Below are 22415 nucleotides of genomic sequence, written 5' to 3'. Positions count from 1 at the left end.
AAGAGACTATCAGAAAAAGCACAGGTGCTCTGATGGCCATTCTGTTAATGGCCTTTAGAGCTTTCTTGCGCAAGAGTATCCATGCAGTGTGGATGCTCTCTTGAGTAAAAGCACATCGCTTTTGTGATGCACTTTTGAGGTGTGGACACGCTTTTATGCAAGAAGTTTTTGCAGAAGATCTTGTCCGCAAAAAGCTTCTTGCACAAAAACCCTGCAGTGTAGACAAAGATAGAGGATGGAATGAATTCCCCAGGGATTTTCAGACCATCACAAACATTCTATTCCAAGTGCAAGACACATTTCTGATCTGCCTTCTCTAACAATTACATAGCAGCATATACATTTAGAAGACCGAACACAATTCTTTTGTGACTGATGAACTCCTCTCTGCCAGCTGACAAGATTTCTGGTATGGTATATTCTAGTTCAACAAAATATGGCACGTGAAGTCTTACAGGGTCACACTGATCATTGATATCCTTGTGAAATGTATGTATGGATACTATGCAAAGACTTATGTATGTCTATTGAAAATCTGCTTTGAAGTCTGTATCAAGGAGGTTTGGCAAACTGGCTTTCTGCCCTGCAAAAGAGGTTTATTCACCTGCTGTTGGCATGTAAATTAAATACTGTAAGTTATGACTAAGAAGAGTCATTTACATATGAAGTCAATGGGAGGATGTGAAATCAACAGGGAGGCAGCATTATGGAAACCAGAGTCTATTTTGAATCTGGGGACGGTCAGTGAACTTTTAGGGATATAAGGAGAAGGCAAGGAAAACACCCCTTCATTCTCCACCTAGGAGGCAATCTGGTTGTGTGATTACATTCATGAAAATGGAATTGCAACAAGCCTTGGTTAAAATGCTGCAAAAGACATTTGCAATGAGATAAATTCCTTTAGACAGAAGATTAGCTTATTAAGTTTAGTCTCTAGAAATCATGTTATGATTTTGTTCTGTACATAACTTTTGGTTTTCATTATCCTTACTATCCTTTGACTCTGATAATAAATATATTGTTGTTTCCACTATATAACCAAGTGTTGGGGATATTAAGCTAGGTGCTGATCCCAAGTTGAATCATCCAAGTTGGTGTGTAAACTTTCCCTTTGGGAACAGCAGACGTGCTGTTTCTGGGAGCATTTGGTGAATAAATAGCCAGACACTACAGGGGAACACTTGCTTCCAAAGGGTTTGGAGATGGGGTGCACCTATTGTTTACCTGGAAAGCAAAGAAGGGCTGGCTTAGCTAAGAGGGGAGTGCTTGGTGGCTCACAGGTTGGTAGTATTTGGAAGCTGACACCCAGTTAAGTACACATAAGTTTATTTTATGCTGGAAGCAGGGTACCCCTAGAACTTATACTGTGCACATGGTTCCACTCCTGTAAAGAAAATGTGTCTCATGACACAGATTAGTCAGTTTGTTATTGCACTACTGGAAGACAATGTTCCCGCTAATCTTTTCCATCCATGTGCAGATTTTTTCATCCACATGTATAATTCATTTTTCTATGTGCACTGCCAGGAGAAATACAAACCTAGCTTTGGGTGCTCTGCTAATCAGCTAGGCAGCATTTGAATCTCTCCTGAGCCAACACATAAGCTCGCAGCTTACAGGGAACACCGCTGGAAAACACTCAGATGCTTATGAGGTTTGTATAAGAAGGACAAAATGGTAGCACATTGGGAATCAGCCTGAGCATTTCATAGGACCAGAATTGCTGCAATATCATAGGGCAGAGAGGCAGTTTCTGAAAGTGACCATCCCTAAACCTTTAAGAGTTTACCGGTCAAATCCAGCCATTTCAGCTTGATCTGGACATTAACTGGCAGTCAATGGTGAACGTGGAGCACAGGTGTAAGGGGCATGTCCAGTGAGATGTTGTTGATAAGCCACTGCTTTAAAACACAAGGGCTGTGTTTAGACTGGCAAGTTAAGCAGAAAAACTTGCCAGCTGTCTACACTGGCCGCTTGAATTTCCGCAAGAACACTGACGATCTCATGTAAGATCGTCAGTGTTCTTGCAGAAATACTGTGCTGCTCCCGTTTGGGCAAAAGCCCTCTTGCGCAAATCATTTGCGCAAGAGGGCCAGTGTAGACAGCACAGTACTGTTTTGCGCAAAAAAGCCCCGATGGCTAAAATGGCAATCAGGGCTTTTTTGCGCAAAACTGCGTCTCGATTGGCACAGATGCTTTTCCGCAAAAAGTGCTTTTGATGTAAAGCATCCGTGCCAATCTAGACGCGCTTTTCCGAAAATGCTTTTAATGGAAAACTTTTCAGTTAAAAGCATTTCCAGAAAATCATGCCAGTGTAGACGTAGCCAAGAAGTTTCAAGGCATAGCTCCAAGGCAAACCCACTACAGTAATCTAACCAGGAGGTGACAAGGCACAGGCAGCCAAAAGGATGCAGGCCTCATGCCAGAAGACAATAAGCATGTGTGGATGCAGCAAGACTCCTAGAGTATGAGCCACAGAACCAGACAAATGGCTATGCCTGCCAAAGAGGGGGCACCCCTATCACAGCTGGATTTTCTCAGCCCCTTTCCTCCACCTCTTAAACACCAGCCCAAAAATCAAGCCCCAGATGCCCAGGGCACCTTTTTAGAGATGGCGGGTTGAAGGGGGGAATTACCCCCCTCCTTGGGCATAGCTGTCTGTCTCTCTCACGCTGCGGTCCCGGGGGCAGGCTGCGTGCCCCTCCTTTGGGGCCTCTCCCCCCCCCAGCCTGCTCCCAGGATCAGAGCCTGCCTTTGCCTGCAGGAGATGGGGAGGGAGGCTGTGCTTATGCGTGACTGACAGCAGCCGGGACTTCCTGCAGGGGAGCTGCTGCAGAGCCCGACCGCTTTGTATGTGAGCTATCTGGGGGTGGGGGGCAGGGCGGTGAAGGGGAACCCTCGGCTGGAGACCTTGCGCTGCTGCCAAGGCAGAGGAAAGGTAGCAGAAGCAGCGGCTGGGGAAGGAGGCAGCGGCTGCACTGCAGAATAACAGGAGCCCCCACCCCCCTCGTGCAGAAGGGAAGAGAGAGAAGAGCTGCTGCTGTCACTGCTCCAGCAAGTCAGGTATTTACATGGCCCTCGCACTCCCCATCCCTTCCCCACGGCTGCTCTTGTCCCCTTGCCCGGCTGGGAACCCTCGCGCCCTCCTTCCTCCCTGGGTTTGACAGCCCCTTTCCCTCTCCATCCCCTCCCCCACCCTGGCTCGGGCGCTGCACTCCAGCAACAATAGGTTTATTTCAGCACCCAGCCTGCTGCTCGTGGTGGAGGGGAGCGGGCGATTATTTACCCCCGCGTGGTGCCATTCACAAAGGCAGGGAGATGCTCTGATGGGGAGGGGGGGTGTCGTCTGAGGCATTGGGACAATTGAAAGGAGAGAAGATGCCCCCTTTCCTACCTCCCCCATCCGAAAACAAATCCCCGTCCAGATTGAGGTTCTCTCGTTTCATTGTCAAACACACACAGCTACATTTTCTCTCTCGCTGGAGGGAGAGGCTTGACAAACTGCTTTCAAATGAATTCTCGGGAGGAAGGGGTTTCCCTCCAAATAGGCTGTAAGAGATAACCCTCAACCTAAGCCCAAGTTTCAGTTAGTTGCAGGGAGAATTGCCTCCTTTGACATTCATTTTGAGCCAGGTTTATAGGAGCATCTGGTTCTTGTGATGAAGGATTTTGCTGTGTCGTTTTTGTTCCAAAGGAACATTTAAGCATCTCTATTGTTTTCTTAAAAAAAAAAAAAGATCCCTCTTGTTTGAAATGGTCCCTTCCTGAAACATGCCTGCCAGTTGAAAGCAAACCTCAAATGATGCTCTGATGGAAATTGAGAGGTGACAAAACTTAAATTATCTTCTGACATAAGTAAATTAATATTAATGTAATATACCACAAACCTATGTCCCTTTAGTTTGAACTAGGGTGAACAAACATTAATTGGAGGAATCAAACATGGTTTTCTTTCATCGCCAAACTCCCCTTTTGTGCAAGACAGATGCCCCACATATGTATGGTTTTTTTTAAAGGAGGGTTAAAAGTACTTTTGTAGAGACAGATGCCCCTCCATCTTCTAAAAAAATCTAGGACCCTGAAGAGAGGGAGCTAGATTCCATTTGTATGCTGATAGGGACATTACTTTAAATTGTCATTTAGCAGATATCTTTAAAACTCACATTGTGCAAGATTTATTGCACTATTGCTTTCAAATGTTGAAGAATGTCTAATAATGTGAATTTTCTTTTTGTAATTCTTGGGTATGTTGATTATGTAGAGATGACATGATTCAATATTTGCATGTAAAGTGCCACAACACTGAAATGTGTTGATTCGTTAGCTTGCGAAGAGAAGATGTACAATATTAAAATACCTTAGTTTGACTTCAGGAATTCTCTTTGATATATTAATTGCACCATTTTCTTACCTAGGTTTGTTTTCTGTTTACAAGCCTGAAGATGGCTGCTTCTTCCTCCTGCAATGTGGAAGAAGATGAGAGCCTGAAGGGATGTGAACTCTATGTTCAGAAACATAACATCCAACAGATTTTGAAAGAGTGCATTGTAAACCTTTGCATAGCAAAACCAGACCGGCCAATGAAGTTCCTTAGAGAACATTTTGAAAAATTAGAAAAGGTCAGTGACTTTCATGTAGCATCTGTTTTCAGTTTCCAAGTGTATGAGTGCACAGAATGTTCTTAAAGTTTCATATATTTGGGTGCAATTTTTTCTTAGCATCCTGCTTTAGTAGTTACCCTTTTAAAAAAGCTCTTAAGGGAAAAACTTCTGTTTGTATATGTCCATTGTAGTACTTGATTCTAGGCACAATTCCTTTTTGTGTGATAAGGGTTATAATTTCTCAGAAGATTGCAAAGATAATTGCATTGATTGGTAAAATTGATCCAGAGAGTTACAAACATTGTAACGCAGAGGGTCCTGTTCTCCAGTCCATCAGAAGGACCTTCATAGCAGAGCACCATGTGGATTTTTCCTATTCAGGTCAATGTCAGGAAGTGTAGTTTGCCCTTACCCTCATCATGGAAAGCTCCAAGTTCTGCGTAGATATTGGGAAATGCACAGGGGCCCATATGCACTGACTCCTGCCCATTTGGAGCATACAGCTCCAAAGGAGTAGTACAATACAGGGACTGTTTATACTGTGATGGCTCTGAAAAGGCATGTTGCACAGAATGGAGACATGTCATCATGCTAGGCTGAATTGGTGTGTTCCCTTACAGACAGGCATAGTGTTGCAGATTGGACCTTGCTTGATTTTTCCCTCTTCCAAGGGATCATGACATCCAAACAGACTGTGGATACTAAGAAGCACCTCCTGGTGAAGGATTTAATTTCTTAACAGAAAAGCCAGTGAAGAGCAAACAAAACGTTCACCTAAACATCTCAGCTGCATGTCTGGGTCTTTCTTAGTCTATCTGTCTGTTGCCAAAGTCTAGTGCTTACCTTCATCTAGGCTCTTCCTCAAGAGTTCTCTCAGTGCCAGGCTTTGCCCCTGGAGTTAGGACTTGTGCCCTTACCAGAGTAAGGGTATGTCTACACTACCACCCTAGTTCGAACTAGGGTGGTTAATGTAGGCAACCGGAGTTGCAAATGAAGCCCGGGATTTGAATTTCCCAGGCTTCATTTGCATGTTGCCGGGCGCCGCCATTTTTAAATGTCCGCTAGTTCGGACTCCGTGCCCACCGCACGAACTAGGTAGTTTGGATTAGGCTTCCTGTTCCGAACTACCGTTACTCCTTATGCATGGGGCTTTGGATCTATATCTTTAATCCTGCAAAGACGTACACAGGTACTTACTTAACTTTAACATTAAACCTAAGAGCCTATTTGTGTGCTTAAAGTAAGTGTGTAAATCTCTTCAGGATGACGGTTTAAGTTTTATACGCTTGCAACTTGACTTCATTTTTTAAAGTATTTTTATTGTAAATGTAGAATTTTAGGTTATTAGTAAAAATATGCACAGAGCAAGAAATATAATCAGTTATCTGCAAATGCAGTCAATATACTATATGTTGTGCATGCACTATATTTATGAGTGTCTGTGTTTATACTGCTTATTTCATAGAATCATAGAATACTAGGACTGGAAGGGACCTCGAGAGGTCATCGAGTCCAGTCCCCTGCCCTCATGGCAGGACCAAATACTATCTAGACCATCCCTGACAGACATTTATCTAACCTACTCTTAAATATCTCCAGAGACGGGGATTCCACAACCTCCCTGGGCAATTTATTCCAGTGTTTGACTACCCTGACAGTTAGGAACTTTTCCCTAATGTCCAACCTAAACCTCCCTTGCTGCAGTTTAAGCCCATTGCTTCTTGTTCTATCTTCAGAGGCCAAGATGAACAAGTTTTCTCCCTCATCCTTATGACACCCTTTTAGATACCTGAAAACTGCTATCATGTCCCCCCTCAATCTTCTCTTTCTAAACTAAAATTTAGATTATTGTACTGTCTATATAGGATAGTATATCCCAAACGTAGGATAACGCTGAGCAGCAAATCAATTGCTTGTGAACTAGTGCCATTGAAAAGTGGTCCTCACAACCATACACTTCTTGTTGAGCTCTAACCTGACAGGATCAACACTGTACAATGATGCTGTGAAGGCAGCATTCTTTTCTCTTCTGTACAACCATCCTAGATCACACTGAGCTGTGGCCTCGTCTACACTGCAATGTTATTTCTGGATACCGGAATTTTTCGAAATAGCTATTCCGTGTTTTCACAGCAAGTCTGTTATTTCAGGCTCTCTATTCCAACATCCCTGTAAACCTCATTCTATGATGAGTAAGGGACATTTCGGTATAGTGTTTTATTTCGAAATTTGGCACTGTGTAGACAATGCCAAATGATGAAATAAGCTATTTCAAAATAGCATTGAAATAAGATACACAATTTGCGTAGCTCAAATTGCATATCTTATTTCGAGTTATGGTGCAGTGTAGATACACCCTCAATGAATAAGCATTTAGGATGATCAAGTCCAATATGGCTATGTCTAGACTTCCGCTTTTTGTCGGAAAAAGCTTTGCAAATTGTGCTCTGCAATTTGTGTACCTTTTTCCGATTGTTTTTTTAGAAGAGGCTTTTCTGAAATTTGGCCCGTCTACACTGGAGCAAATTTCAGAAAAACCTCTTCTTTTGGAAGAATGAGGAAGACAGGGCTTCCAAAAGATCATGTCTGCTCTTCCGCAAAAAATGTCAGAAGAACAGACGCATTCCTTGGATGAGTTCCTCTGGTATCCCGGAAAAACTTCGTAGTCTAGACATAGCCTATGTTGCTAGCAATATAAAATCCTCAGCCTTGCAATGTACACAGGTGCATTCCTGTCTCCATATGGAACTCACTGAAGCAGTGAATTCCCATATGGGCTCTACATATCACATTCAGAGTCAGGACCCACAAATGCAAAACTGGCGAATCCTCTGCAAGCTGATGGCTTGAGATGGGGCAAGTTACAATTTGTAAACAAAAGTCTAGAGAATTACTTCAGTAGGGAAGAGCAAATTCAGAATAGCACTTAAGACTGAGTCAAAAATGCTGGAGGAGTTAAGACTAAAGAAATTGACTGTCTTCCATCTCCTTGCGAAGTATTGCCACATTCCATGGACAGCTTAACTGGACAGCATTTCTGAGATAGTAAAATGACTCTTTTAAGGGAAACCAGATAGATATTTAGGATGGTTCATTCATCTTTACCAGAAGGACTTAATTATTTGCCTGTTTCAGCAGCAAATTGTGATTTTTTTCTCCACTCCACAACCCCAATGAACTATTTAGTCTCTGTATAAAACAGGGGCAAACAGAGAGCTCTAAAATGGTGCTATACAGTATAGCATTTTAGCTTCTAGGGGCCATTTAATTTGATGCCTTTTGCTAAGTATCATCTTTAGACCTCCCACTTTGCAGAGAGACTATATTGAATTTTATTATTTGCAAATTTATTTTTCCATTTATAAGGTATATCCATCAACAAATTCCTTCAGCATATGTACACAGAAAATTAAATATATGGTAATATATTGCTCAATTGCCAATTAAAGGGCTAAAACGAACCACCTATAAAGCAGCAGTGGACTCTGAACTCTTTCCTATCTTGATAGCCAAAGCCTCTTGCCCAAAAGACAGTATGATCAGCTCCAGTGTTTTCAAAAATCAGTGTAGGCAGCAGCTCTACACCTAAGAACAAGGATGGGTAATAATTTTTGACTGGGGGCCATTTCAGAAATTTTTGAAGGGGTCCCAGGCAGCCCCTGGAAGGGGCCGGGCCTCGGGCAGAAGGGTCAGGATCAGGACACTTTTGTGCTTCCCCACCCACAGGCCCTGATTGGTCTGTGGATGGGGGAGCACATGAAGTCTTTGCCTCCACTTGCCCCACAAAGAGAACCGCCACATGTTCTGATCAGCTGACAGTTCCCTCTATGCACCCCTGCCCCTGGCGGTGGGAGGAGAATTTGCACGCTCTCCCCTTGCTCCCAGGCCAATCAGTGCTTGGGGGCGAGGGGAATGTGCAAAATCTCCTCCCTCCTTGCCTCCATTCTGCAAGGAGAGTGTGGTGCTTAGAAGCGCCGCACACTCCTTGCAGGGCAAGGGCAGAGCGGGAGGAGACTTCACGCACTTCCCCCACCCCCAGGCCCTGATTGGCCTGGGGGAGAGGACAGCATAAAGTTTCTTAGTCCCTGCCCTCTGGCACACGGTGCTTAGAGTCAACTGCCAAGGTTGACTCTAAGTGATGTGCTCTCTCCTTTCCCTAGGCCCTGATTGGCCTGGGGGCGAGGGAGTGGCAGGTCCTCCGTGGGCCAGATCAACCCACTTAGTGGGCTGGATTCGGCCCGCGGAGGCCCTTTTACCCACCCCTGCCTAAGAAATTATTCTGGTCACTTTACCAGCATATGGAACAGCTTCTAAGAACAGTTTCCCAATAGCAATACAGGATTTTCCCCAATGCTTACCTACTAAATACAGTAATAGAATGCAATAGGAGCATTTGTGCTTGCTGCATCTGGTGAGCCTCAGATAATATTGCATACATAACCTCCTCCACAGAAAGAGAAGGAACCAAACCATATCCAGCTTACTATGAACATAGAGCTGAGATTTGCTGAAATGAAGTTGGTAGTAAACTGATGCACAGCTATTACAATTTTAGCTTGATAATAAATGCTCAAACACCCAGAGCCCCAGCTACCCAAATGTCAGACCATATCTTTGTAGCCATGGCCTCTCATCCCTCTGCAGGAATCAAGTTTTCAGCTAGGAATGGGGAGATTTTTGAGCCCAGTGTTCTGAACTTTCACAGGAACCAAACAGAAACAATGGAACTCACTCCCAGAATAATTATTAACCTCCCTGCAGTCAGAATTAAAGGTACAGCTCATTCCTTCAAGTTAGGTTTCCCACAATAGTGCTTGTGCACTTATGCTCATGACCCCCTCCCCAGCCACCCTCCAAAAATTGTGCAGATTTTCCTACTAGATGGGGAGTCCGAGAAGAATATTGTGATATAAACTGTGAGAAGCACTCAGACACTCCTCTGATGGTCATCAGTATAAGAACTTGATAGACTGAGTAGTCAGGGCAAGTGGGCTTCCTTGAAAAACATGATTTAGACAGGAAATCTTTATATTTTTTATTTTTAAACCCCTTTCCCTAGATTTTTTTTAAAACACAGGAGGGATGTGTTTTTGTAACTTATTTTACTTGTTAGGAATACCTAGATCTCTGGAATTGTGCTTTTAAGAACCATGTCAAAAATAAATTCGCTTAACTCCCCATCTTAGTTTACATTTGTCCACGTGATTGTGTCCGCTGAAGGTAGGGAAGAGGCAACTGGCACCAGGTCCAGTGATTCTAAAGGGTCCGGGGCTTGCCTGCTGCCACTATTATTGCAGCGGCAGTGGTGGCCAGAGCCCAAAGCCCTTTAGAATTGCGAAGGAAGTTCCATGAGGCGTTCTCCAAAGTCCTGCATGGCGCTCCTCAGCTGGCTTTGAGGGCTGGCGGGACTGGGGACCACCGCACTGTCAGGGAGGCATTGGGGGCTAGTTGTCAGGCCTGACCCTTTCTGCTGGAAGCCCTGCCCCTATTGGGAGCCGGAGCCAACCTTCCCCCTCCACACACACACATTGCCCAGGGGCCTGGCAATCCTGTTGGCTCCCCTGCATGTGATAACACTTTCCCTGTTCTCAAAGTGGGGAATTGTTGGACTGGACTTCATTGGTAGACTCGAGAAAGTTGATCATTATCTGCCCTTACTTTGTCTAGATGTAGCCTTTTGTTTTTAGTTTCTGATTATCAGGTATTTTAGAGCCCTAATACAGCGAGGTACTTAAGCACATGCCTGTTGTTAAATATGAGTAGTCCCACTGACTTTAAAAAAACTTTGACTTCAGTGAGACAAGCACATAAGTACTGGATCTGTCATTGTCCAGTGGCAGAATTGCATCAGATGGTGATAGAATTGTAAGACTTTCTTAAATATCTTGCCAGCTCCTGATTACCTCAGTGGCTTCTGCTATTTTGAAAGGGGTTTACAACCTCGTGTGACCCAGATCTCTTCAAGTGTGGTGTCAGGGCTGTTCCTCACTCTGGTACTCCGAGTGCAGAAGGTGGAAGCCCACAAAAGACCTGAAATACCTTGCCTCTATAGGGTCTGCTTTTAACAAACAAACAAACACCAGCCTACCCAGAGTCATAGATGCATTGGCTCTGGAAAATAGGCTGCCACCATCAAGTGATTTTGCCACAAGAGCGGTTGATAAAAGAAACAATAAGCACATAAAACAAACTATATCTCTGATAGCTGACCTCTCAGGCTAGGCAGACACACACAGAGACCACCTGCTACCTTCCAGGACATAAGAATCAAATCATTGTTTTAAAAAAGGCAATTTTATTAACAAAACAAAAAGATATACTTGATAAAGCATACTTAGTTGCTAGATGTTACAGAGCAACTCAGAAGAACAAACTAAAATGCAGAGAGCATTGTATCTCTGTGTATAGCTTAAATAGTGAAGGGGGAAGGGGAAGAGCACATGGATTTTACACAGAGAAGCTTAACCAAACAACCGAAATAAGGAAAAATACCCTGATGGCGACTAAATATACATTTTCCCTTAGTTACTCACAATCCCTTCATGGTCCAGTCGACTTCCATGCCCCAAATTCTGTGGAGGCATGATAGTTCTGATTACTGCATCTGCTCCCTTCAGCCCTTAACTTAAAACTCCCCAAGGAGAAATAGCAGCAGGTATGTATATATAATTAACATTTCAGCACTGTATCCCTTTGGTTCTTCTGGCCCCCTGCCAACACCCTTAGCTATCTGAGTTTAACCCTTTAGTCAGTGAGGGTATGTCTACACTACCCCCCTAGTTCGAACTAGGAGGGTAATGTATGCATACCGAACTTGCTAATGAAGCCCGGGATTTGAATTTCCCAGGCTTCATTAGCATAAAGCCAGCTCCGCCATTTTTAAAAGCCGGCTTGTTCGAACCCCGTGCCGTGTGTAGCCGCGCGGCACGGGGTTCGAACAAGCCGGCTTTTAAAAATGGCAGAGCCGGCTTTATGCTAATGAAGCCCGGGAAATTCAAATCCCGGGCTTCATTAACAAGTTCGGTATGCATACATTACCCCCCTAGTTCGAACTAGGGGGGTAGTGTAGACATACCCTGAGTGCTGGCCAGCACTCCTCCTATCCATCACAAGTGGTGCTTTCATTTTGGGGTTTTAATTATTCTTCAGCATCAGCAGAATGGTATTTTCAACATCTTCTGTATTCAATGGCCCCAGCAGTGCCACCATAGCACAGATTAGAAAACTATTTAATTTCTAGGGGAAAACTGGATTGGGGATTGGCTAGCTTGATAAGGAGTAATATCAGTGTTGTTTGGGGTAATCTATATCTGGAGAAAATCTGTGGCAATATTTTTTGTTAATTCTGAACATAAAATAAGGGGCTACCTATTGACTCATTTATCAACTATACACAATACAAGCTAAATTAAAGTGCCTCAAATTAAACAATTTAAAGCCCAAGCATTGGTTCAGAAATATCCATGGGTCTGATAAGACTAATTCATACTCAAATTAAAGTCATGAGAACATAAGAGTGGCCATGCTGGGTCAGACCAAAGGTCCATCTAGATCAGTATCCTATCTTCTGACTGTGGCTAATGCCAGGTGCTCCAGAGGGAAATCAGCTGATCTTGATGCATAATCTGCTTGACACTGTTTACATGCAAATGTACCATTGTTAAGATTTATAGGGCAAATTCGCACATCTCTTGATGCTATTTTACTTAATTATGTGTTGTTGCTTTCTCAGTAAAATGGCAGTAGTTTGATTTATATCGACACAGCTATTTTTGCATCCAGAAAAGTTCAAAAAAGAACTAGATAAATTCACGGAGGATAAATCAATCAATGGCTACTAGCCATGAAGAGCAGGGATGATATGTCTAGCCTCTGTTTGTCAAATGTGGGAATGAGCGACAGGGAATCATAGAATCATAGAATCATAGAATAATAGGACTGGAAGGGACCTCGAGAGGTCATCGAGTCCAGCCCCCCGCCCTCAAGGCAGGATCAAGCTCCGTCTACACTATCCCTGACAGATGTCTATCCAACCTGTTCTTAAATATCTCCAGAGAGGGAGATTCCACCACCTCCCTTGGCAATTTATTCCAATATTTGACGACCCTGACAGTTAGGAATTTTTTCCTAATGTTCAATCTAAACCTCCCCTGCTGCACTTTAAGCCCATTACTCCTTGTCCTGTCCTCAGAAATCAAGAGGAACAAATTTTCGCCTTCCTCCTTGTGACACCCTTTTAGATATTTGAAAACCGCTATCATGTCCCTCCTTAATCTTCTTTTTTCCAAACTAAACAAGCCCAGTTCATGAAGCCTGGCTTCATAGGTCATGTTCTCTAGACCTTTAATCATTCTTGTCGCTCTTCTCTGTACCCTTTCCAATTTCTCCACATCTTTCTTGAAATGTGGTGCCCAGAACTGGACACAGTACTCCAGCTGAGGCCTAACTAGTGCAGAGTAGAGCGGCAGAATGACTTCACGAGTTTTGCTTACAACACACCTGTTGATACAACCTAGAATCATATTTGCTTTTTTTGCAACAGCATCACACTGTTGACTCATATTCAACTTGTGGTCCACTATGACCCCTAGATCCCTTTCCGCCATGCTCCTTCCTAGACAGTCGCTTCCCATCTTGTATGTATGGAACTGATTGTTCCTTCCTAAGTGGAGCACTTTGCATTTCTCTTTATTAAACCTCATCCTGTTTACCTCTGACCATTTCTCTAACTTGCTAAGGTCATTTTGAATTATGTCCCTATCCTCCAAAGAAGTTGCAACCCCACCCAGTTTGGTATCATCTGCAAACTTAATAAGCGTACTCTCTATCCCAATATCTACATCATTGATGAAGATATTGAACAGTACGGGTCCCAAAACAGACCCTTGAGGAACTCCACTTGTTATCCCTTTCCAGCAGGATTTAGAACCGTTAACAACAACTCTCTGACTACGGTTATCCAGCCAATTATGCACCCACCTTATCGTGGCCCTCTCTAAGTTATATTTGCCTAGTTTATCAATGAGAATATCATGCGAGACCGTATCAAATGCCTTACTAAAGTCTAGGTATATGACATCCACCGCTTCTCCCTTATCCACAAGGCTCGTTATCCTATCAAAGAAAGCTATCAGATTAGTTTGGCATGACTTGTTCTTCACAAACCCATGCTGGCTATTCCCTATCACTTTATTACCTTCCAAGTGTTTGCATAGGATTTCCTTAATTACCTGCTCCATTATCTTCCCTGGGACAGACGTTAAACTGACCGGTCTGTAGTTTCCTGGGTTGTTCTTATTCCCCTTTTTATAGATGGGCACAATATTTGCCCTTTTCCAGTCTTCTGGAATCTCCCCTGTCTGCCATGATTTTTCAAAGATCATAGCTAAAGGCTCAGATACCTCCTCTATCAGCTCCTTGAGTATCCTGGGATGCATTTCATCAGGACCTGGTGACTTGCTGACATCTAACTTTCCTAAGTGATTTTTAACTTGTTCTTTGTGTATCCTATCTTCTAAACTTACCCTCTCTCTGCTTGTATTCACTACGTTAGGCACACCTCCAGACTTCTCGGTGAAGACCGAAACAAAGAAGTCATTGAGCATCTCCGCCATTTCCAAGTTCCCTGTTACTGCTTCTCCCTCCTCACTAAGCAGTGGGCCTACCCTGTCCTTGGTCTTCCTCTTGCTTTTAATGTATTTATAAAAGGTCTTCTTGTTTCCCTTTATGCCTGTAGCTAGTTTGATCTCATTTTGTGCCTTTGCCTTTCTAATCTTGCCCCTGCATTCCCGTGTTGCTTGCCTATATTCCTCCTTTGTTAGTTGTCCTAGTTTCCATTTTTTATATGACTCCTTTTTTATTTTGAGATCATGCAAGATCTCCTTGTTAAGCCAAGCTGGTCTTTTGCCATATTTTCTATCTTTCCTACACAGCGGAATTGTTTTCTTTTGGGCCCTTAACAACGTCCCTTTGAAATACTTCCAACTCTCCTCAGTTGTTTTTCCCTTCAGTCTTGCTTCCCATGGGACCTTACCTACAAGTTCTCTGAGCTTATCAAAATCTGCCTTCCTGAAATCCATTACCTCAATTGTGCTGGTCTCCCTTCTACCTTTCCTTAAGATCATGAACTCTATTATTTCGTGATCACTGTCCCCTATACTGTCTTCCACTTTCAAGTTCTCAACTAGTTCCTCCCTATTTGTTAAAACCAAATCCAGAACAGCTTCTCCTCTGGTAGCTTTTTCAACCTTCTGAAACAGAAAGTTGTCTCCAATGCAGTCCAGAAACTTATTGGATAGCCTGTGCCTTGCTGTGTTAGTTTCCCAACATATGTCTGGATAGTTGAAGTCCCCCATCACCACCAAATCTTGGGCTTTGGATAGTTTTGTTAATTGTTTAAAAAAGGCCTCATCCACCTCTTCCACCTGGCTAGGTGGCCTGTAGTAGACTCCTAGCATGATATCACCCTCGTTTTTTACTCCTTTTAGCTTAACCCAGAGACTCTCTACACGGCTATCTTCTACATTCATCTCCACTTCAGTCCAAGTGTGTACATTTTTAATATACAAGGCAACCCCTCCTCCCTTTTTTCCCTGTCTGTCCTTCCTGAGCAAGCCGTACCCTTCCATACCAACATTCCAATCATGTGTCCCATCCCACCAGGTTTCTGTAATACCAATGATATCATAGTTGTATTTATTGGTTAGCAATTCCAGTTCTTCCTGCTTATTACCCATACTTCTCGCATTTGTATATAGGCATCTAAGATACTGATTTGATCTTGCCTCCCTGTTGTGCCCTGACCCTCCTTTCTCCTTCCCATTATAGGCCGTAGTCCCCCCCATTTCCAACCGATCTCCCAGTCCCGCACATGCAGCACTTACCTGTGGGCTTTGCTCACCTGCCCCCAACAAACCTAGTTTTTGGATCACTTGATGATTACCTGTTTTGTTCATTGCCTCTGGGACAACTGGCATTGGCTGCTGTTGGAAGCAGAGTTGTCCCATATGCTGGACGGTTTAGGGTGACTGCTCTGGGCCCCACACTTCGGTACCTTTGTGGGGCCCAGGGAGGTCCAGGGGATTCCTGGGGGGCCTGGTGCTGGCAGTAGGGGTCGGGCTCACTTTGCACTCACCAGCGATGGTGGGATCCATGGAAAATGGAGCTACCCAATCCTGCCTGCTCCATTCTGCTATCTCCCAGCTGTGTCGCTCCGCTACACCACAGTGGCAGGAAGCGGAGCAACCAGGCTGGGAGCTGGGCTTAAGGGAGCGGAGTGGTTAGGGCCAGATCACTGCTTCCTGCCACTTCTAGGGTTGCTGGGAATCACCCTGGGGGGGGGGGGAAGTTGGGGGAAGGGGTGCAATAAAGATACGAGGGGGTGGATCAGGGTCTGGAAGAGGTGGGGCAGAGGACGAGCATGGGCATGGCTTGAGTAAGGGGAGGACTGGGACAGGGCAGGGGTGGCAAGGTGGGGCTTAGGCCATGCTGGGGTGGTTTCCTGGGCCCTGCACTGCCCTAGGGACTGCCCTGGTTGGGTGACAGGATATTGGGCTAGATTGACTTTTGGTCTGACCCAAAATGGCCGTTCTTGTATTCAGAACAGTTAAAAGCTTCAGGTTTTTAAATAAAAGCTGAAGCTCAAGAACATACAGCAAAATCTGTGGGAATTACATAAGCATGCAGATTCAATGTAAGCCTAGTTTGCCCTACGTAGTGGATGAGATTTTTAATGTTTATAATTGACTGATATTTTCTACTTCTCTACAGCAAAGACAGAAGGGGTGCAAGCCCTCACAATGCCCCTCACTGTTATGGAGAGACCACTTCTAGGGTCTTGTCTACATTAGAATACCTCTGACCCGTTTTTTTAAGCTCCAGTATAAACTCTGACATAAACTGGGCACCAGCATTTTTACAGCCATGGTTAGATGTTACAGAGGCAAAAATCCCATTGCTAGGTTTATACTAGAGTTTATACCACTGTTAAAACCATTATGTGATTTCTTAAAAACTAATCAAGGGATCCATCTTCGTACAAGGGCAATTCATCCTTTATGCTAATTCAATGCTTGTTCTGCCTGCTGTGAATACCAACACAGGTACGTACTGCTTGTGATAATTAATTTCAAGAGAATTGAGTCTCCTCTTATTGAAGTCATGGGCACTAGAGCAACACTGCTTTTTCTAGTCAAGGATTTGTGACTTTATGTGGCTTAGCTGTTCTTTCACTAATTTGCTTTGCTGTTGCATGTAAAATGTCTTTCACTATATAATACCAACGTTTCATGTAAGGTCAAAGTTTAGGATACAGACAGATGAAAGAGTCCAGTCACTTCTCCTGTGACACATAGTAAATTCTCTTTCCCCATATCCTTTCTCTGTCATTAAGTTGGGCAATGCTTCTCAAGAGCCAGTGAAATCTTTTAAGTACTGCTGCAGCCCATTTAGTCATGACTAGGGTTGCCAACTCTGAATGAAGCTATTTTGGGAGGGTTTTTTCCCCAACATGACAAAATGTCATTTTCTTAAAATATCCTATTAACATCTCCAAGTTTGCTTTCAGTAGTCACCGGGAGATTAATGCCAATTCCAGGTGACTCCAGGCCAATCCATGGCTAAGCGGTCCTTACTCAAGGGCATTAACCTATTTTCTAAATTACTTTATTTCATTTTCTCCTATTTGTAGAAGATGCTTTGGGGAAAGCCTGGATCAGACTATTAAAATGGTGTCAAACAGCTTTGCCCATATTAATTACTCTAAGTAATGAAGAATATGAAGTAAGAATATTGATTAGCTATAAGAACATTTACCAGAAGCTTATGGCAGTTGTGCTTTAAAAAAAATAAGTAAATTTGGATTTTTCAAAGGAAAAATCTTAAAGACACTTGGCACCAAATTTGATCAGTGACATTTTAAAAGAAAGAGCTGTTGCAAAATCTTGTGAGCTTGATGGTTTTCAGCCTTTCAGGGTAAATATTAGTGATAAAAAAAACCTTGATGAAAAACAAGTTTTCTCGGCTTTCATCTTTTTCTGTGCTTGTTCTTACCTCTTATATCTCAACCTTGACCCTGTTTAAGGTGCCCAAGCGTTTTTATTAATTACTCTCTTTTTCCTGATCCATCTCGCATTTCTGTGTCTTCCTTCATATAGGCCACTATCTATGAATTTTCGACTCAGTATACTGTGGGCCAACACCCATCTACTTGAAATCCCTTCTTAGAATTCACTTACCGTAATCCAAAAAACCGTTTATCCCCAGCTCCCTTCGCCTTACACCACGAAGTGGTAGCTAATCAAAGAAAAATTAAACACATCCTGTGGAACTAATGAGAAGCTCTTAAAACAAATGGTGAAGATATCATTTACTTTTCTTGCATTCCATCCCTCACAAACATAATGTCTGCCTGAGAGTGCTATATAAATAATACATTATAGTAATTTACAGTGTAATTTGTTTCTAAAATGCATTCTGAAGTGCCACAGGGATGGGGGTGGAGGGGAGATTATCTACAGAAATGAAAAAAAATTGTTTTTATGTCTGATGAGTTTCCAGGAAGTAGTGTTACACATTAGATGTGTAATTTTCATTCCATTTATTAGTCTTCTTTTTTCAGCACTATCATTTAATAAACAAAGGTAAGCCAAGAAATTTAGTAACTGATTTTTCAGGATGACAATTTGAGTAGCAGAGTGTTGTCAGATTGGTACATCCATCATTTATTAAACCACTGTAGATGCATCGGAAGCATATTGGAGAAGAACAACAAGGTGTTGTGGAACAGAGATAATAGTAACATTGAGGAGCAATACCACAAATATGAGTTTTTCAGGCGCCCCATGGTTTACCTCTCAGAAGTAATCTTTTTTTTCCCGGTGCTCTCTGGGCCAGTATTTTCCATCCTTATAAATAAAACCATATTCCTTGAATACTCTCACACTAAAGTCAGAGGTGTTAGTTGTGGATTAAGGTATTCCCCAGTATAAATGAGAAAAACAGAATCTGGCAGTAAGTAAACAGCCATGGATTTGGCACTGTAAATCCTGTAATATTGGCATAGTTAAAAACTTTCACACAGAAGCGCTGATGTTGCTGAAAAGCACAGCAAAATATCCTTGCAGTTCAGTTTGAAGTGTTGTTTTCCTATTAGAAGTAAAGCTGTTTCAGGTGATTTTTTTCTTTCAATACTAGCTATTTATACAAATGTCTACTTGGCATTGATTTAAAAAAGCAGAACCTTTGGCTACAGTTCTCTGTTTTTAATCATCACAGATACCTTCTGTATTTTGTAATGTAACCTTTCTACTGTATAGTGAGGTATAGATAAGAAACTAGAGCAATGGTGGTGCTGGAATGAGTTTCTGCAAGGCATTGAAGTGGAAGACAAGTTTTAAGGCAATGAGGAGATAAGAGGAAGCCAGTGAAGGGATTCAAAGATGAATGGGATGTAAGCAGAGTCGAAGAAGAGAGGGATGTGTTGGCAGTAGTGTTTTGCTTAGATCAGAAGCTAGGAATGCAATGTGTTGTAAAAAGGCCAGAGAGGACCCAGTTGTAGAAGTCTAGATTGTAGATAACTAAGGCTTGGTCTATACATGCAGTGCTCCAGTGGCACAGCAGTATCAATATGCAATGCATCTGATGAAGATGCTTTATGCCAGTTGTTCCCAACTTCTTCGAGCATACAGACCCCTTTTCATTCTATTAAAATTTCACGGACTCCCCTCTTGGCCTGCGCTGCTTCCTCAGCTCCTGCCCATCCACGGAGGATACGGCGCAAGGGCGGAATTTCAGCAGGGTAGGGCAGGGCAGCAACCGTGCGGAAGCTACATTGGCAGAAGATGCTCTCCCACATGTAACTTATATCACTCAGGGAGATGGTTTATTCCCATTCCTGAGCAATATAAATTATGCCACCATAAGCTGTAGCGTAGCCATAGCCTAAGAAATGGATAAGGACATGAGTGGCAAGGGATGGATAGTGAAAGACAGAGTTCAGAGGTGCCATAAAAGAAGAAATGACAGCATTTAAAAGCCTGGATATTAGGTGTGGCAATGCAGAGGATCAGGTCAGAAAGTCCCACTGAATTTACAAGCCCATATAATAATGGAGTTATCTGTGGTGATGATGACAGGATGGGGCAGGAAGAGAAGTTCATTTTTTCTCTTTGTTGAGATGTACATGGAGGGGGGACGTCTGTGCAGAGTTGACAGAAAGGTGATCAGAGAGGATTGCAGAGTGAGGCCTGGGCTATACTTGAGGAGGCAGGTCGTCTTAAGGTATGCCATCCAGCTACGCAAAATGCTGGATTCTACTTCCTTAAGCCAAGCTGCTGCGGTGTCTATACTGCAGCAGGTACTCCTGTTGGCATCCCTTACTCCTCACAGAATGAGGAGTACCGGACGCAAGCGGGGGCTGCCCTCAGTGTTCAATTTAGGGAGCTACATTAGACCCACTAAGTCGATCGCTAGAAGATCAACCTCTGGAGGGTTGATCTTTTCCATAGTGTAGACATGCCCTCAGAGAAATAGGAGTAGAGGGCTCTAAAATTTCCATCAATGTCAGTGGGCTTGGGATGAATCCCATACTGAGAAGATCAATCCAGCACTGCCAGCAGCGTGGAATAGTTTGACTGAATAAGGGTATGTCTACACTATCCCGCTAGTTCGAACTAGCGGGGTAATGTAGGCATACCGCACTTGCAAATGAAGCCCGGGATTTGAATTTCCCAGGCTTCATTTGCATAAACCGGGAGCCGCCATTTTTAAATCCCGGCTAGTTCAAACCCCGTGCCGCGCGGCTACACGCGGCACGGAGTAGCTAGTTCGGATTAGGCTTCCTAATCTGAACTAGCTGTACTCCTTGTGGAATGAGGAGTACAGCTAGTTCGGATTAGGAAGCCTAATCCGAACTAGCTACTCCGTGCCGCGTGTAGCCGCGCGGCACGGGGTTCGAACTAGCCGGGATTTAAAAATGGCGGCACCCGGCTTATGCAAATGAAGCCCGGGAAATTCAAATCCCGGGCTTCATTTGCAAGTGCAGTATGCCTACATTACCCTCCTAGTTCGAATTAGGAGGGTAGTGTAGACATACCCTAAGTCTTTTGCAGTTCTAATCTTTATAATCCCAGCTAATAGGACACAGATTTCAGGGCCATCAATTAGGAAACTTTCTGGAGGACTAAATTTGGGAGAAAAAGAAAATATTTCAGTTAGAGAGCATTCAGTGTAGCAGTTTTAGAACTAAGGGTATGTCTACACTAGCTCGTTAATTTGAGCTAGGTTGGCAAATCAGGCAACCGGAGTTGCAAATGAAGCCCGGGATTGAAATATCCTGGGCTTTATTTGCATGTTCCCATCCGGCCGCCATTTTTAAATCCCCCTTAGTAACAAACTGCCCGCGGCTACATGCGGCAGTTTAAAGTTAATCCAAACTAAATCCTTAGTTCGGATTAACTGTTGCTCCTTGTGGAATTAGGTATAACAGTTAATTCGAACTAAGTCCTTAGTTCAGATTAACTTTAAACTGCCGCATGTAGCCGCGGGCAGTTCGTTCGAACTAAGGGGGATTTAAAAATGGCAGCCACATGGGAACATGCAAAGAAAGCCCGGGATATTTAAATCCTGGGTTTCATTTGCAACTCCGGTTGCCTGATTTGCCTACCTAGCTTGAATTAACAAGCTAGTGTAGACATACCCGAAGTGAATATGTTGTGGGGAGCAGACAGAGGGGAAATCACTTAGTGATACTTAATAGCCAGCTTTGCTTTTGAAAGTCTTTCTGGAATGTTGTAAAGCTAGACAGCGATTTGGACCTTGCCAAGTGTCATAGGTCTCTATACTTTCCCATTGTTAGTCTCCAGACGATGACAGAGCATGAAAAGCAGATACAGCAGGAGGAACTGGGGAAAATGAATTTCTCCTTGGAAATGTGCCAACTTAGGCAGAAGAGAGTCTAGGGTCAGGAAACATACTCTTGAACTGTAATATGAAAGGAAGGGACTAACTCAAACACTTGTTTAGAATTGTGATCATTTGCAATGTTTTGGCTCATACCCTATGAAAACACTAATCAGAGAACTAAATGGCCTATTCCTTTGAGGTTAGCACACTAAATTCCTTTGTATCAGCTCCAAACTTCCCCAGAACAAATTATTTAGCTGCAACCACACATACATTAGAAACACAGGCCATTGAGGACTAGGGATATAAAATCCCATGTAATTGGTTAACTGGTTAAACATGAAGTTTACATCACGTTTAACCAATTAACAGCTGGGCTTGATCTCCTCCCCTCCTCCTGGCAAGGCTAGAGTGGCCTACCACTGCAGGCTTGGGCCGCTCCAACCCAAGTGGAGCAGTTCCTGCCTGCATTGTGCCAGGCCTGCTGTGGTCTGGGGCTTCTCTGGACTTCATGATAGGTGGGGAGCTTTTCCAGCCCCCACTGATTAATTGGAACTGGTAAGCATCACCCATTAAGGGTGACTCTTACTGGTTAACCAGTAATCTTTCATATCCCTACTGCAGACATTTACAATTAAAAAAAAATTCTAGGCAAGGATAACATTTCTTGTTCCCTTTCCAATTTTTGTCCTTAATCATATATCCAGTGAAATTGCCAACTCCAGTACTCTGACTTCACGGTCCAACTCTCTTCGAATTCACTGGCAATATTATTGACTACCTTGAACTTTATGGTACTGTATTTGATCACATTCCTGATCAAATGACTGATATTTTTGTAAGACAGGGATGTTGATTTATAACTTCTGGGCGCATTGATGTAGTTCTATTATTCTAGTGATTTACACGTTT

General features: G+C 43.3%; 1 protein-coding gene across 3 annotated transcripts in view; it reads left to right on the top strand.

Annotated features, from left to right (window-relative positions):
* Positions 1-2802: 2802 nt before the first annotated feature.
* Positions 2803-22415, top strand: part of PRKAR1B (protein kinase cAMP-dependent type I regulatory subunit beta) — a 162107-nt gene continuing 142494 nt past the window's right edge. Inside the window, exons 1-2 of one of the 3 annotated variants that reach the window (XM_014580848.4) lie at positions 2803-3063; positions 4416-4619. In XM_014580848.4, the coding sequence (XP_014436334.1) occupies positions 4443-4619 (177 nt within the window). In that variant the 5' untranslated portion in view covers positions 2803-3063; positions 4416-4442. The remainder of the gene's footprint in view (positions 3064-4415; positions 4620-22415) is intronic. The other 2 variants (XM_075899535.2, XM_075899534.2) reach the window with 2 other exon arrangements.

This window comes from Pelodiscus sinensis, chromosome 15 (genome assembly GCF_052426305.1).
Source record: "Pelodiscus sinensis isolate ZL-2025 chromosome 15, ASM5242630v1, whole genome shotgun sequence".
NCBI lineage: Eukaryota > Metazoa > Chordata > Testudines > Trionychidae > Pelodiscus > Pelodiscus sinensis.
The sequence above is the reverse complement of the archived record's forward strand: the minus strand, read 5'-3'. Positions and strand labels throughout refer to the sequence as shown.